The following is a 16206-nucleotide window of genomic DNA, read 5'->3' on the forward strand; positions in this document are numbered from 1 at the left end:
ATCTCCGTGCTTGTGTAATATTGCACAAATTATACCCCCTTATAATAAAACACAATAATATACAAACTTTTTTTTTTTCCAAAATGTTCTTGTTCAAAATGTCGACAAAACAGAGATACATAGAACGAAGTTCAAAAGTTGGTTACTAAGTCAAGGTTATTAGTAAAGAAAATATTGTGATTCAGTGAATCAGCAGAAAAGAAGATGGGGAGCTACTGGGGCATCTTTGGAGACACAGATCTTTACTGCTAAAGGGCTGTGGTTGCCTTGGGCTGGTATCTTATGTTAATACATAAGCTTTAAAAGTGGTTTTCTTACATCAGAGGTTCTTGAATCTTTTTCTCATTGATATAACTAAAGTCGCAGCATGGTCTATTGAAACTGACCCAGAGAGTCACAAATATGGTCTAGATTAGATAAAGGCCAACAGAACCTGGGCAAGCATGTCCTAATCCCTTTCACTCATATAAAGCCAGCTAAAGGCATTCCCAGTGTCACGTCTGGTGTTCCAAAACCCAGAACAAACCCCAAGGTCCCGGTCTCGGTTCACGTTTCTGTCTCTAACAACTGCCTTTGGCTTTCTGCAACTCGAAATTCCACCAGGTCTTAAAGTGAGAGGAAAGAATCCAAAGGCCCACAGGATAATTGCAAGCAAACTGCCTTGCGTGTTTATTGCGAAGTGCAATGTTTCGGGGTCACGCCCCTTTCTCAAGCATGATGCGTGACCCCGAAACGTTGCACTTCACAATAAACAGGCAGCTTGCTTGCAATTATCCTGTGGGCCTTGGGATTCTTTCTGCTGGACTGTTTGGGAGGCGCCCGATCCTCTACCTTCGTGCACCAGGTGTCGTTACTCTAATTTACTAAGGTTGTGCGAGAGCCATAGTTGAACTGGTTAAAGTGAGAGGACCAGGGAGAAAGTTCTGGGCAGCCGAGGGAACTGTAACATATAAAGGAGGAAGGGGGGCACAGAGAGTGAAGTTGTGGAACCAGGAGCATAATCAGAATAAACAGGCAGGATCAGTACCAGAAACAGGAGCATAGTCAGGATAAAAAGGCTGGGTCAGTACCAGTCAAACAATGCAGTACAGAACCAGGAGCATAGTCAGGATAAACAGGCAGGGTCAGTACCAGAACCAGGAGCATAGTCAGGATAAAAAGGCTGGGTCAGAACCAGTCAAACAATGCAGTACAGAACCAGGAGTATAATCAGGATAAACAGACCGGAGTCAAAACCAGCAACACACCCAGGAAATAGACCTGCGTTGGGCAACGAGCCAGTGCAGAGCAGGGGGTTTTATAGCCAGGTTAATGGCTTATACAGATCACTTGTGGCCAGATTGGTAACAGGTGAAACAAGCTAAGTCTACCTGCAGTTACAAGTGTAGCCATAGGAGTGAACCAGAGCCATAGCTGAATGAGCACATAGAGCAGCAGCAATGCACCCAGCACAGGAACACCAGATCCCAGTTCAACTCCAGGGTGTTTATTAGGTAAAGTGTATTAGATCTCATTTACCTGCTGGGACTAAGGCTCTTATACTCACTGTATATCCTGATTCTCTGCCATAAAGCAAGGCTGGCTTCTATTGGTTGCCTATAAGGAAATAGAAATAGGAAAGTACCAGGAAAATTATTTGTCTTGATTTGCACTATACAATTCCCACAAGGGGGATACTTTATGGGAAAAGCTTATTTACTATGAGCAGCCTTTATAACCACCGTAAGTTCCAAACTGGGGAGGAACCATTCATGTTCTGCAAATACTTCCAAAACAAACTGGTCATTGTGTCACATATAAGGAATCACAAGCCCATCCAAGAGGGGCTTGATCCAAAAGCCTGTCAACCCCTAGGGGTAAATCCCAACTGGGCAGGAACTAGGGGTAGGCAGTAGAGGCACAAAACTCGGGAGCAAAGGTGAATGGGCTACTGGGCACTTACCTCTTTGATCCACTTACCTCTCGACCGTGAAGCAAGTGCCTGCGCTCTCTAGCTGTCTGATGTCTAGGGTTGCCACCTTTTTTGGAAAAAAATACCAGCCTTCCTATATATTTATCTTTATTCCATATTAATAACATTGGGATCATATCACTGACCTTCCTATATATTTATCTTTATTCCCTATTAATAACATTGGGATCACTGACCTTCCTATATATTTATCTTTATTCCCTATTAATAACATTGGGATCACTGACCTTCCTATATATTATCTTTATTCCCTATTAATAACATTGGGATCACTGACCTTCCTATATATTTATCTTTATTCCCTATTAATAACATTGGGATCACTGACCTTCCTATATATTTATCTTTATTCCCTATTAATAACATTGGGATCACTGACCTTCCTATATATTTATCTTTATTCCCTATTAATAACATTGGGATCACTGACCTTCCTATATATTTATCTTTATTCCCTATTAATAACATTGGGATCACTGACCTTCCTATATATTTATCTTTATTCCCTATTAATAACATTGGGATCACTGACCTTCCTATATATTTATCTTTATTCCCTATTAATAACATTGGGATCACTGACCTTCCTATATATTTATCTTTATTCCCTATTAATAACATTGGGATCACTGACCTTCCTATATATTTATCTTTATTCCCTATTAATAACATTGGGATCACTGACCTTCCTATATATTTATCTTTATTCCCTATTAATAACATTGGGATCACTGACCTTCCTATATATTTATCTTTATTCCCTATTAATAACATTGGGATCACTGACCTTCCTATATATTTATCTTTATTCCCTATTAATAACATTGGGATCACTGACCTTCCTATATATTTATCTTTATTCCCTATTAATAACATTGGGATCACTGACCTTCCTATATATTTATCTTTATTCCCTATTAATAACATTGGGATCACTGACCTTCCTATATATATATCTTTATTCCCTATTAATAACATTGGGATCACTGACCTTCCTATATATTTATCTTTATTCCCTATTAATAACATTGGGATCACTGACCTTCCTATATATTTATCTTTATTCCCTATTAGGAAGGCCAGTGATCCCAATGTTATTAATAGGGAATAAAGATAAATATATAGGAAGGTCAGTGATCCCAATGTTATTAATAGGGAATAAAGATAAATATATAGGAAGGTCAGTGATCCCAATGTTATTAATAGGGAATAAAGATAAATATATAGGAAGGTCAGTGATCCCAATGTTATTAATAGGGAATAAAGAGAAATATATAGGAAGGCCGGTATTAATTCCAGAAAAGGTGGCAACCCTAGAATAAGCACATGCATATACAGGAGGGGTGAGGTGGATGGCCGGGGTGACTAGGGCACCCAGTGAGATTGGCCAGGATCAGCAACTGGGCAGCAGTAGCCTCTAAATTGCAGTGTTTGACTGGCCCACCGGGATACCAGGAAAACTCCTGGTCCTCCTGCTTCTAAGCATGTGGCCTATTTCATGGCCATTCCCTATTTTTATGAAAACAAAGAGGCTAAATAGATGGAATAATAGATTATAGTATGTAAAGAAAAGAGACTTGGGGAATAGAGGTTGAGTGAGGAGAGGAAGAAAATAATACTTAGAGTTGGTCCCTGGTCTAAGGGTTTTGGGTGGCCCCTGGTGTCCCAGTCCGACACTGGCTGATTGAATAGATAAATCTTCACACAGTAAGTCGTTTCTTGCTTGAGAGGCTCCAAGGAAACTTTGAACCCCAATGGCTTCTCACTCATAACCACAAATGCTGGCAGAGAATTCAGTGATGTTGAGGAGAAACGTTGTCCTTTGAGTGGTGACTGATCTTCATTTCATATATTTTTTTTTTATTAGAATGTTGTACCTGAGATATCTTGAAGGTTCTGCGGCTGCTACTTGTTGTTCTCTCATACAGTCAAGCTATAACGTGACATTTATATCTATGTATTTTCTGTTATGGGAATATTAGGAGGAATATCAGATGGAGGAATGTGCGAGTGTCTAGTTAATGTGCGTCTACTCAAGTAACAGAGAGTGTTGTTATGTGAGGGGAAAGGACTGGAGATCAGTTGAGGAGAAAGGAGATGTTTATTTGAATAAACTCTGTATTCTGAGGCCTGAACTAACACTTCACAGGATTTGTATAGACTTTTACAGGGCCTGACACGTGGTTCAGATGGGGGTGTAACTACTGGGACAGATGTGAAACAGTTTAGGAATATTCACTATATTTATTACTGAAAAATAACTGCAAATACATCAATTGACCACCAACAAAATGGCCGCCTCTGCTCCTTCGGCAACATCTTTCCTAAAAAAAAACAACCATTTAATCTTCCGCTGGCCTTAAGTTTAACTGAAAGGTGACTGGTTTCTATCAGGGACTGTAAAACTGTACTTCAGTGTTCTGTTGGGACAAGCTTTCTTGTTTCTGTGTAAGAGCTCGCTCCTTTCTACAGCCTGGAGGCGGGACTTCCTGTGCCCACCGAACTTCCGGTTTACACACTCCTATGTTTATTGGGCTCTTTAGGATCCGTCTGTCTCATTGTCTGTATCAGATGTAGGTGTTTTATTACTGGTTTTATGTGTAGAGTCAGGAGAGACCGAGATGTGAGGGACTCACTGAGGAACAGACTGGGAATTGTCCCCTGCTGCTCCCTGTAACTCCCTTCTACTGTGTCCCTGACATTCCCATCCCCTGTACTCACATCTCCAGCCTCATCTACTGGGTAAGTCATTTTCCCTCCTCCTCCTCCTCCTCCTCCTCCTGTACTGTCTGTGGGACTGGGGCTTAATCCTGCTGCAGGGACTGATAGAGAGGGGAGACTGGGGTTAATCCTGCTGCAGGGACTGATAGAGAGGGGAGACTGGGGGTTAATCCTGCTGCAGGGACTGATAGAGAGGGGAGACTGGGGGTTAATCCTGCTGCAGGGACTGATAGAGAGGGGAGACTGGGGGTTAATCCTGCTGCAGGGACTGATAGAGAGGGGAGACTGGGGCTTAATCCTGCTGCAGGGACCGATAGAGAGGGGAGACTGGGGGTTAATCCTGCTGCAGGGACCGATAGAGAGGGGAGACTGGGGGTTAATCCTGCTGGAGGGACTGATAGAGAGGGGAGACTGGAGGTTAATCCTGCTGCAGGGACTGATAGAGAGGGGAGACTGGGGGTTAATCCTGCTGCAGGGACTGATAGAGAGGGGAGACTGGGGGTTAATCCTGCTGCAGGGACTGATAGAGAGGGGAGACTGGGGGTTAATCCTGCTGCAGGGACTGATAGAGAGGGGAGACTGGGGGTTAATCCTGCTGCAGGGACTGATAGAGAGGGGAGACTGGGGGTTAATCCTGCTGCAGGGACTGATAGAGAGGGGAGACTGGGGGTTAATCCTGCTGCAGGGACTGATAGAGAGGGGAGACTGGGGGATTTCATTACATGAGACTTGTAACATGTAACCTAACTCTTGACTGAGGCTACTGATGATGATGCAGCCATTTATTCCATGTATATAATGGATCTTTGTGTTCAATATTAGGCTGCTCTGTCATTTCATTCCATCCTTCTTGTGTTTAGGACAATGGTAGAAATATCTTTAATTCCATAAACAGAATTCTATTTTTATTACTATGAATTGGACTCGCTTTGTTGAATGGATACTAAGTTGTGTCTAACCAGACCCAGACGTTACTCATGGTCCCACCAAAACAAAAGAAGCCTGAACCATCGTGTTACACCCCAATCCTGACTGTAAAGTGATGTTCTTACATCAAAATGCATGAGATTGTGTAAAGCAGCACAAACATGTGGACAAGTAATTGTGTGTATTGTACAAACTGCCTGTGATTCCTTTTTGGCCGGAGTCTAGAGATGCCGTTGCCCAGTGTTACATTAGGTTCTGTGGCCCAGGATGACAATCTCTTGCCGCTACTGAAGATGGAAGAGGATCCAGTTCGGATGACTTGTGAGTAGATTTTCTGCAGCAATAAATCCATATTGTTTTTTATATTGATTCCTAATCTATCTCCCCAGGGGGCTGCCAAATTTGTAGATAGAGGTGCCCAGCCTACTCTGCTGCAGACATGGTGAGGTTAATACTAGGACATTGTGTCTTGAAGGATGATATATAGACACATTTAAGTAAACTTTTAAATAAGTGAATGTAAAATTGATGAGGGGCTATTCTAAGCACTTTTAAAATGTACATTCATTATTTATTTATGTTTAATTCCGAGATATTAAGGGATACATGTACTGTTAATATGAATGAATTGTGTTACAACAGCGCCACCTGCTGGTCAGTTTCCCACCAGTCTGACCAGCAAGTAGTCAAGGAAGTTGTCAGGAGAAAGAAAGAGGCTGATGTTCTTCTGCTTAGGAATAAAATAAGAAACCTTTCTCACATCTTTCCTAAGCAGAAGAACATCAGCCTCTTTCTTTCTCCTGACAACTTCCTTGACTACTTGCTGGTCAGACTGGTGGGAAACTGACCAGCAGGTGGCGCTGTTGTAACACAATTCATTCATATTAACAGTACATGTATCCCTTAATATCTTGGAATTAAATATAAATAAATAATGAATGTACATTTTAAAAGTGCTTAGAATAGTCCCCTCATCCATTTTACATTCACTCATTTACTTATCCTTTAATCACTTGCCACTATACTTGTATTTCTGATTTATCTCGATGATTTGCTTACCCTGACACTGTCAAACATATTGGCAGATTCCCCAAAGGTTGAAGCAGAAATATTACAGATCAAGAAAGAAGAGCCTGATTGTGAAGATCATCAGAAGCCAATGGGAAGCTCAGCAGTGCCACTTACTGATGGGGGTAAGTAGCCGGGGATTCTGGGTAGAACACCATTGTGTCTCACTGCTTGTGTCATTTTGATAGGGGGCGTCTGCTTTCCATTTAGTTATAACTAGGGATGCACCGAATCCAACATTTTTGATTCGGCCGAACCCCCGAATCCTTTGCGAAAGATTCGACCAAATACCGAACTGAATCCTAATTTGCATATGCAAATTAAGGGTTGGAAGGGGAAAACATTTTTTACCCTCCCTGCTCCTAATTTGCATATGCAAAAAGGATTCGGCCGAATCTGAATCCTGCTGAAAAAGGCCGAATCGTGAACGGAATCCTGGATTTGGTGCATCCCTAGTTATAACTTTGCTGGCTGGGGACAGATCAGCGTCCCATTGTGTGAGGGTACCTGTTGCTAATGGCCTCACTCATATTCCCAAATAGACAGACTGACTGTGATTCTATTGGTCGCTGCCCATTAGCGTGAGGATTATCTGTGCCTACGTCATACATAGATCTAATATTCTGTTTTTTAAGATGGAATCAAATTAGGTTTTCTTCTGACTGTTCTGCGAATAACTGAAGGCCTATAGAGTGTAGCAGTGACTCCCTTTCGACCCTAAAGTTGACATGGTTTTTATTTGTTTTTGTTGGACACTGTTTATCCTCACATTAAAGAATTCTGTTTGAAACCTATTGGCAGGCTCCGTTTCGCAAACAGAAATATTAAAGACAAGAGTGAAAGAGGAATTGGACTGTAAAGATCATCTCACCCCGATGGAAAACTTGAAGGTGCCACTTACTGAGGGTGAGTATCTTGTGTGTAACACCAGGCTGGGTAGTTGGGGATTATTTATTATGACAATCATTATAAAAGCTTTCATTATATACAATTAGTTGCATTTTCCAGTCATTTCTCTTGCGTTTCGCATGAACTGTAACTAACACTGTATCAATCCTATTGACAGTTTCTACAAAAGCAGAAACATTACTGATAAAGGAAGAAGAATTGGACCCAATGGGAATCTCAGTGGTACCAGTTACTAGTGGGGGTAAGTAGCCAGTGATTGAGTAACATCAGTATATCTCCTGTTTCATACTAGTAGGCAATAGAGGTTTGTGGGTAATGGGAAGAGCTGATGTCTGTATATGACAGTTTGCTGCAAGGAACTTGAGGGAGACTGTTTGCAGAGTTGGAAATGTTCTTGGGGGATGGGGACATGCAGAATGGAGGATATATTGGATAAATTGGGGAGGGGGGGCAGAAACCAAAAAATCCCATACTGATACATGTAGTAGCAAAGCATTCTACCTGTCTGTTAGGGATCTCGCTGTGGGTCAGTAACACTGGAGTTTAGGGGTCTCTAGTGTAAAAATAAAAAAAAACTACCATTTGGTTAGCTGCAATGTTGTACTGGACTAGTGAAAAGTGCCTGTTGTTATCAAATAATATTTCCTTATTTGTGTTACTTATTTCTTTGTGTCTTACTGGTGACGTGAATCCTAACCTGCAATGTGCTCCTTACAGACAATGAGACGTTACAGAGCTCTGGAGTCCAGAACCCACTGAATAACTTGGACTTTGAGTTCAGCACCAGTTGTGAGAATGGCGTCACTATCTCTCGCCCGTCAGACCGTAGCAAGAGTCAGACACGTACACAACCAAGGAAGAAGAAGAGATATCACTGCTCAGAGTGCGGGAAGCATTTTAAAACAAAATACTGCTTTAAGAAACATCAAATGAAACATACAATGAATAACCCATTCACATGTACAGAATGTGGAAAGGGATTCAGATATAAACCCCATCTGCAGAGTCATCAAATGGTCCACACGGGAGAGAAACCATTCACATGCACAGAATGTGGGAAGAGATTCCCAACGAAGAGTGCACTTGAGTGCCACCTTCGACTTCACACGGGAGAAACACCTTTCACTTGCACGGAATGTGGGAAAAACTTCTATAACAAGAGCAGCCTTCGCCTGCACCGGAAAGTTCACACCGGGGAAAAACCTTTCAGATGTTCAGAATGTGGGAAAGAGTTTGCTCTAAGGAACAGCCTTTATGCCCACAATAAGATTCACACAGGGGAGAAACCATTCCCATGCGCACAGTGTGGAAAAAACTTCCGTTCTAAGAGCAACCTCTATAACCACCTTAAGGTTCATGCAAGGGAGAAACCATTCATGTGCACGGAATGCGGAGAATGCTTCTCTCTAAACAGCGATCTACTCGGCCACATCTGTACTCCGTCTGGGGATTGTAGTTTCACCAGTAGACAAGCACATGTACGAGCTCTAGAGAGGCCTTTTATCTGTACAGAATGTGGGAAGAGCTACCATATTAAACATCATTTACAGGAGCATCAGAAGACGCATACGGGGGAGAAACCATTCACATGTACAGAATGTGGGAAAAGCTTCGCTCGAAAGAGAGGCCTTAAGTGTCACCTTAAAACCCACACGGGGGAGAAACCGTTCACTTGTACAGAATGTGGGAAAAGCTTTGCTGAAAAATACACCCTTCGGGGCCACCAGAGGGTTCACACAAGGTTGACTCCATTCACATGTACAGAATGTGGTAAAAACTATGCAACCAAGAGCTCACTTGTCAGCCATTATAGGGTTCACACGGGGGAGAAACGTTACAAATGCGCAGAATGTGGAATAGCCTTTGCTGCAAAGGAGTCTCTCCAGACCCACTATAACAGTGATAAGAATAGTTGTGTCGGCCCTGGGCCCAAACTTCACACCTGTACAGAATGTGGCAAAAACTTTAATTCAAGGTGTAGCATGAGAAGTCACCAGAAGGTCCACTCAGAAGAGAAACCATTCACATGCACGGAATGCGGCAAAAGCTTCAAAAAGAACCTTCAGTTAAAGAGACATCTGTTGGTCCATACAGAGGAGAAACCCTTCAGGTGTTCAGAATGCGGGAAGGGATTCTCTAAAAAGATTCTCTTTGAGAGCCACGTCCGACTTCACACAGGAGAGCGGCCTTTCACTTGTACGGAATGTGGGATGGGCTTCAGGAATAAAGTTCAGCTTCAGAGACATCACAAGAGGCACACGCAGGAGAAACCCTTCATGTGTACGGAATGTGGGAAGGGATTCACTAACAAGAGCAGCTTTGACATCCATGGCCGGATTCACACGGGAGAAAAGCCTTTCACTTGTACGGAATGTGGGAGGAGCTTCTCTACCAAGTCCAGCCTTCATATGCATCTGAAAACTCACAGGGGAAAAAACATTCAAAAGTACATAAAGTGCGAAAGCGTTTGCTCCTAAATATTGTCTTGATATCCCTCATAAGGTTCTCATAGGGGCGTAACCTTTCCTATGTACAGGGTGTGGGGAAAGCGCCATCATGCTAAGGAGAAACCATTCATGTGCTAAGAAGGTGGAGAATGTTTCTCTTTTTAAACAGACATCTTGTAAACCCACCTCTGCACCCTGGAGACTGTAATTTTACCAACAGACATGCACATGTAGGAGCATAAGAAGGCTTTCATTTGTACCCAATGTGGGAAGAGCATCCCAAAACTAAAATATCGGAGGGGGAGAAACCATTCATATGCACAGAATGTGGGAAAAGCTATCTTGGCATGGTTTCACTTATGGGGAATCAAAGGCTTCACATAGGGGGGAAAGGAGACATTTTGGAGCAGTAAGGGTCTAATTGAAAATTTGAATTCTCAAATTTTTTTAATGGTAAAAACTTTCAAATTCGACTAGGGAATAATCCAAACTTGATTCGAGTTTTTAAAAAAAAAAAAAAAATTAAATTAGATTTTTCATACTCTGGCCCTTTAAGAATTCAAATTCGACTATTCACCATCTAACCTAAAATTGCTGTATAAGTCAACGGGAGAGGACCAGTGAGCAATTTTGAGATGTTTGCAGCCTTCCTGACATTCGAGTTTTTTTCTGAGAAAAACTCGAATCCATTTGGATTTGAGTTTTCGACTCTGTAAAATTTAAGATATTAGATTTTTTTAATGGAATATTCAAATTTTGTGTTAAAATTAATTCAAGTGAGTTAAAAAAAAAAAACTCTCATGAATTCGAAATTGGAATATTGATAAATATGCCTGTAAAAAAAAACTAGAATGTACTAGAATTATACTCTGAGGCAGGGATCCTCAACCTTTTGAACACATGAGCAACATTAAAAAGAAAAGGGAGTTGGGGAGCAACACAAGCATGAAAAATGTTTTTGGGGTGCCAGATCAGTGCTGTGATTGGCCATTTCACTTGCTTTGGGGTGTACTATCAGGTTTAACAGCCACCAAATCGCTCACAATGGGGATAAATCTTTCAAATGTACAAATGTATTGTCAGACCCCTTTCTAACCCCCAGGAACCTCATACCTCAAGGAGAGAAGCTTCACGTGTATGGGGCACACTCCATAGACTCGTTGGCCCATTTGTTACAGATGAAGGTTCCCACAAGAGACCAGCAGAGCACGTGGGAATGTTACTGATTAGAGTTATTTCAACTTGGAACCCAAACTAGTGGAGAAATATCCAAAGCTTTTATCTGTATTATAGAGTCGGGATTAGAAACAAGGCAGAGACCCCCAGGAACTCCAGAATGAGATCAACCGACTGTGGGGAAGGTCTTCTGAGAAGACTTTTGGTGGCTTTATGGGACATTATCATTGCACAATATGATTGGTGGAATTAGAATAATCAGGAATTCTGGGCTCTTGTTGAGTGTGTGCCCCCCATCTTTTGTCTATTCCACAGCTCCTCCCTGCCTTTGGAGATCACTATAAATATGGGGCTCAATGCAATGGGGTAAAGTATTTGGGGGGAGCTTTGATGAGACTTACACTGGCTATAAATGAAATAGAACTGCACTTGTTGGTGTAATATTCTATTGTAAGCTTTAAAAAAACAAAGAAACCTCAGTCCAAGAGGTTCAATAGTTCCAGTGAAGGAAACCTATTGTGCCAGGGACTAGATTAACCAATTTGTTAAACCCGAACCCGACCTGCAACCTGGACCCGCATACTAACCTGCTTGGACCCGCTACCTGACCCGTCCCGCAAGTACCTTATCCGTAAAACAGGAAGTGCTGTCATTGTAAAGCGGAAGTGACATCATTAGAAGTAGGCGTGATCAGAAAAAAAGGAGTAAAACTCGATATTGAGAAGACCCACAAACCCAGAGAACCGCCGACCCGCGTCTATACCTGTTCCCGAAACTTCTATGTGCAACCCCCAGAGTACAGCAGGTTTTTGCGGGTGCCCGACCCACTGCAGGACTTCGCTTTAAGGGGTGAATGAAATTCCAAGTGGAACCCTAATGTAGAAGCCATAGCTCCTGCTTGTATAGAAAGGTCCTCTGTATAATAAATACATTCCTGGCAGCGACCCAACTTGGTACATCCATGGGATTCCCTTACGGTGAGGGGAAACTTACCTGAACTTTCCTGTGCATTGAGAATTGTGTAACTGTTTAACTCAACTCTACCTTCCCTGATATTATTTCTCTCGCATGTAAACAAGTGATAACATTTGTATCCATGTATTTTGTGCGAGGGAAATGTTACTGAGCTGAGGGAAAGTGCAGGGATGTAACTAAAGCAAAACAAGGGGTTCTGCCCAAACTGTGCTCTAAGTTTCCTTCTCTTTCACATACAGAACCACTTTCTTAAAGGATAAGTAAACCCTTCAAATAATTGAATCTAAAATTGATGAGGGGGTTATTTTAAGCACTTTTATATTGTACATTCATTATTTATTTATTTTTACTTCCAAGATATTAAGGGATACATGTACTGTTAATATGAATGAATTGTGTTACAACAGCGCCACCTGCTGGTCAGTTTCCCACCAGTCTGACCAGCAAGTAGTCAAGGAAGTTGTCAGGAGAAAGAAAGAGACTGATGTTCTTCTGCTTTAGGAAAGATGTGAGAAAGGTTTCTAATTTTATTCCTAAGCAGAAGAACATCAGAGCAGCCTCTTACAACCTGCGAGTTCATGTAGAAGTCAATGGGAGAGGTCCAGGGACCAATTTGGACATGTTAGTAGCTTTCCTGCTATTTAAGTTTTTTTCGGGGGGAAAAAACTAGAATCCAGTTTAGTCGAATTCCATTCGAGTTTTCAGGTCGGGAAAATTGGTCCAAGTTTTTTAGATATTTTGGTTTTTTATTATAAATAACCCCCAGTCCAATTTCGAGTGTATTTAAAGTTTTAAATAAATCACATGAATTCGAAACTCGTCCTTTAATAAATGTGCCTCTAAGTGTAGAAGAGACTGTGCAGGGGGAAATGAACTGACTGGCAACCTGGGGGGCTCTGGGTGCCTGTATAATAAATATGATCCTGACTGGGGGGCCCCTTACAGCACATATAGGATGGCTGCTCTCAGCATAACATTCCAGGATTCGGGATTAGGCGACATTGCAGAAATCACATTGGAATCACTTGACTGCACCAATATGTCGTCCACTATAAAGCAGATTCAAGCGATTGAGTCCCCAAGCAAAGCCTATCCACCATCTCCCTTATGGTGCAATTATTATTATTAAAGGAACAGATATAAATATATATATGTGTGAAAGGATAGTTTCCAGATACCCTTGCAACCATTTTAGTTGGTATATATAGGATAAGGCTATAAAGGAACAGTAACACCAAAAAATGAAAAAAAAAAACTGTTGGCCTACCCTGGTAAAACTGGTGTATTTGCTTCAGAAACTCTACTATAGTTTATATAAACAAGCTGCTGTGTAGCCATGGGAGCAGCCATTGAAGCACAGGATACACAGTAGATAACATAAGTACTACTATAGATTATATAAACAAGCTGCTGTGTAGCCATCGGGGCAGCCATTCAAGCACAGGATACACAGTAGATAACAGATAAGTACTACTATAGTTTAGATAAACAAGCTGCTGTGTAGCCATGGGGGCAGCCATTCAAGCACAGGATACACAGTAGATAACAGATAAGTACTACTATAGTATATATAAACAAGCTGCTGTGTAGTCATGGGGGCAGCCATTCAAGCACAGGATACACAGTAGATAACAGATAAGTACTACTATAGATTATATAAACAAGCTGCTGTGTAGCCATGGGGGCAGCCATTCAAGCACAGGATACACAGTAGATAACAGATAAGTACTACTATAGTTTAGATAAACAAGCTGCTGTGTAGCCATGGGGGCAGCCATTCAAGCACAGGATACACAGTAGATAACAGATAAGTACTACTATAGTTTATATAAACAAGCTGCTGTGTAGCCATGAGGGTCCCTGATATGAACTATAGTAGTGTTTCTGAAGCAAACACACCATTCATAGACTCCTGTCTTATTGCTCCTCCCAGTCACCCTCCAGCCAATCATATTGCTCCCTGGAGCTACTTATGTACTGCACAGCAATTGAAGTTCAGTAGTGAACGCACTTCCCTGCCTAGAGAACTACAACTCCCAGCATCCCTAGCGAGATACAGGAAGGAGATTCCCCCCCAGCCGGTAGCCCTGCAGCTGTTCCTTCACACACACCAGACTATTGTTTGCCCATCTTTCAGTCGAGGAAACGAGTATCACGGCAAGTATGATAAGATTTTCACTTATAAGAACCGTAGGATCAGAAGTGGAACCAAATCAGAAACTGAACTGATTTCATTTCACTGTTCTCTTGTAATTGTCCCAACATCATGAAATTACTTTCCCTTTTACACTAGCAAGTGAGACAGAGAGACGTGATCCCGAGGGAGAGAATCGCTGAGGGAACGTCGAATGAAATTCCTCGTAAATCATTAACAAATAACCACAGAGAGCATCAGCTGCCCACCAACAAAATGGCCGCGCTTCCTCAATCAGGTACATCTGTGAGGTAAATCTCATCACTTATATCACTTGCTGTTCATACACTAATTAATCAAATCCGCTATGAAACATGGTCTGAACCGTTGGGTTTGTGGGTGAAGTAAATTTTCTTTACAATCTGTGCCGACCTCAACTCTTAATACAATTCCAAGGGGGGGCTTCCGGCTCCACCCACGTACTTCCTCTTTATACATTACCTGGTTCATGGTTGTCTGTGGGAATTCTCTCCTTATTGGATTTAATTATATTATTTTTATGTTACTTAATATATTTATTTGTTCTGCCCTACCCGGATAGAGCCGAGATGTGAGGGACTCACTGAGTGACAGACTGAGAATTGTCCCCTGCTGCTCCCTGTAACTCCCTTCTACTGTGTCCCTGACATTCCCATTCCCCTGTACTCACATCTCCAGCCTCATCTACTGGGTAAGTCAATTTCCCTCCTCCTCCTCCTCCTCCTCCTCCTGTACTGTCTGTGGGACTGGCTTTAATCCTGCTGCAGGGACTGATAGAGAGGGAGAACGGGGTTAATCCTGCTGCAGGGACTGATAGCAGAGGGGAGACTGGAGGGTTAATCCTGCTGCAGGGACTGATAGAGAGGGGAGATTGGGGGTTAATCCTGCTGCCGGGACTGGATAGAGAGGGGAGACTGGGGGTTAATCCTGCTTCAGGGACTGATAGAGAGGGGAGACCTGGGCTTAATCCCTGCTGCAGGGGACTGATTAGAGAGGGGAGACTGGGGGTTGAATCCTGCTGCAGGGACTGATAGAGACGGGGAGACTGGGGGGTTAATCCTGCTCCAGGGACTGATAGAGAGGGGAGACTATGTGGCAGAGCTTTAATCCTCTGCCAGGGACTGATAGAGAGGGGAGACTGGGGGTGTATCCTGCTGCAGGGACTGATAGGAGAGGGGAGACTGGGGGTTAATCCTGCTGCAGGGACTGATTAGAGAGGGGAGACTGGGGGTTAATCCTGCCTGCAGGGACTGATAGAGACGGGGAGACTGGGGGTTAATCCTGCTGGGCAGGGACCTGATAGAGAGGGGAGACTGGGGTTTAATCCTGCTGCAGCGACTGATAGAGAGGGGAGACTGGGGGTTAATCCTGCTGCAGGGACTGATAGAGAGGGGAGACTGGGGTTAATCCTGCTGCAGGACTGATAGAGAGGGGAGACTGGGCTTAATCCTGCTGCAGGGACTGATAGAGAGGGGAGACTGGGGGTTAATCCTGCTGCAGGGACTGATAGAGAGGGGAGACTGGGGGTTAATCCTGCTCCAGGGACTGATAGAGAGGGAGACTGGGGCTTAATCCTGCTGCAGGGACTGATAGAGGAGGGGAGACTGGGGGTTAATCCTGCTGCAGGGACTGATAGAGAGGGGAGACTGGGGGTTAATCCTGCTGCAGGGACTGATAGAGAGGGGAGACTGGGGGTTAATCCTGCTGCAGGGACTGATAGAGAGGGGAGACTGGGGTTTAATCCTGCTGCAGGGACTGATAGAGAGGGGAGACTGGGGTTTAATCCTGCTGCAGGGACTGATAGAGAGGGGAGACTGGGGGTTAATCCTGCTGCAGGG

At 42.9% G+C, this 16206-nt stretch overlaps 1 protein-coding gene across 3 annotated transcripts; it reads left to right on the plus strand.

The window, feature by feature from the left end:
• Window positions 1–4453: 4453 nt before the first annotated feature.
• On the plus strand, window positions 4454–10548 carry LOC121395189 (gastrula zinc finger protein XlCGF26.1-like). Of its 3 annotated transcripts, none has more exons than XM_041568138.1 (6): window positions 4454–4714; window positions 5841–5941; window positions 6706–6813; window positions 7490–7594; window positions 7755–7838; window positions 8315–10548. In XM_041568138.1, exons 2-6 carry the CDS (start codon window positions 5848–5850, stop codon window positions 10072–10074), a joined length of 2151 nt encoding a protein of 716 aa, XP_041424072.1. In that variant the 5' UTR covers window positions 4454–4714; window positions 5841–5847; the 3' UTR covers window positions 10075–10548. The 3 variants fall into 3 exon arrangements, with proteins under 3 accessions (XP_041424072.1, XP_041424071.1, XP_041424073.1); XM_041568137.1 differs by having other exon boundaries at window positions 5846–5941; XM_041568139.1 differs by lacking the exon at window positions 4454–4714 and adding an exon at window positions 6010–6062 and having other exon boundaries at window positions 5836–5941.
• The last annotated feature ends 5658 nt before the right edge of the window (window positions 10549–16206 follow it).

The sequence above is a fragment of the Xenopus laevis genome, chromosome 6S, assembly GCF_017654675.1.
Source record: "Xenopus laevis strain J_2021 chromosome 6S, Xenopus_laevis_v10.1, whole genome shotgun sequence".
Lineage (NCBI taxonomy): Eukaryota > Metazoa > Chordata > Amphibia > Anura > Pipidae > Xenopus > Xenopus laevis.

Bases quoted from the DNA above. Each gene is read 5' to 3' on its own strand.
- LOC121395189 (XM_041568138.1), top strand. From the start codon at position 5,848: ATGCCGTTGCCCAGTGTTACATTAGGTTCTGTGGCCCAGGATGACAAT. The intron at 5,942-6,705 runs GTGAGTAGATTT...ACATATTGGCAG, and splicing joins GGATCCAGTTCGGATGACTT to ATTCCCCAAAGGTTGAAGCA. The intron at 7,595-7,754 runs GTGAGTATCTTG...TCCTATTGACAG, and splicing joins GAAGGTGCCACTTACTGAGG to TTTCTACAAAAGCAGAAACA.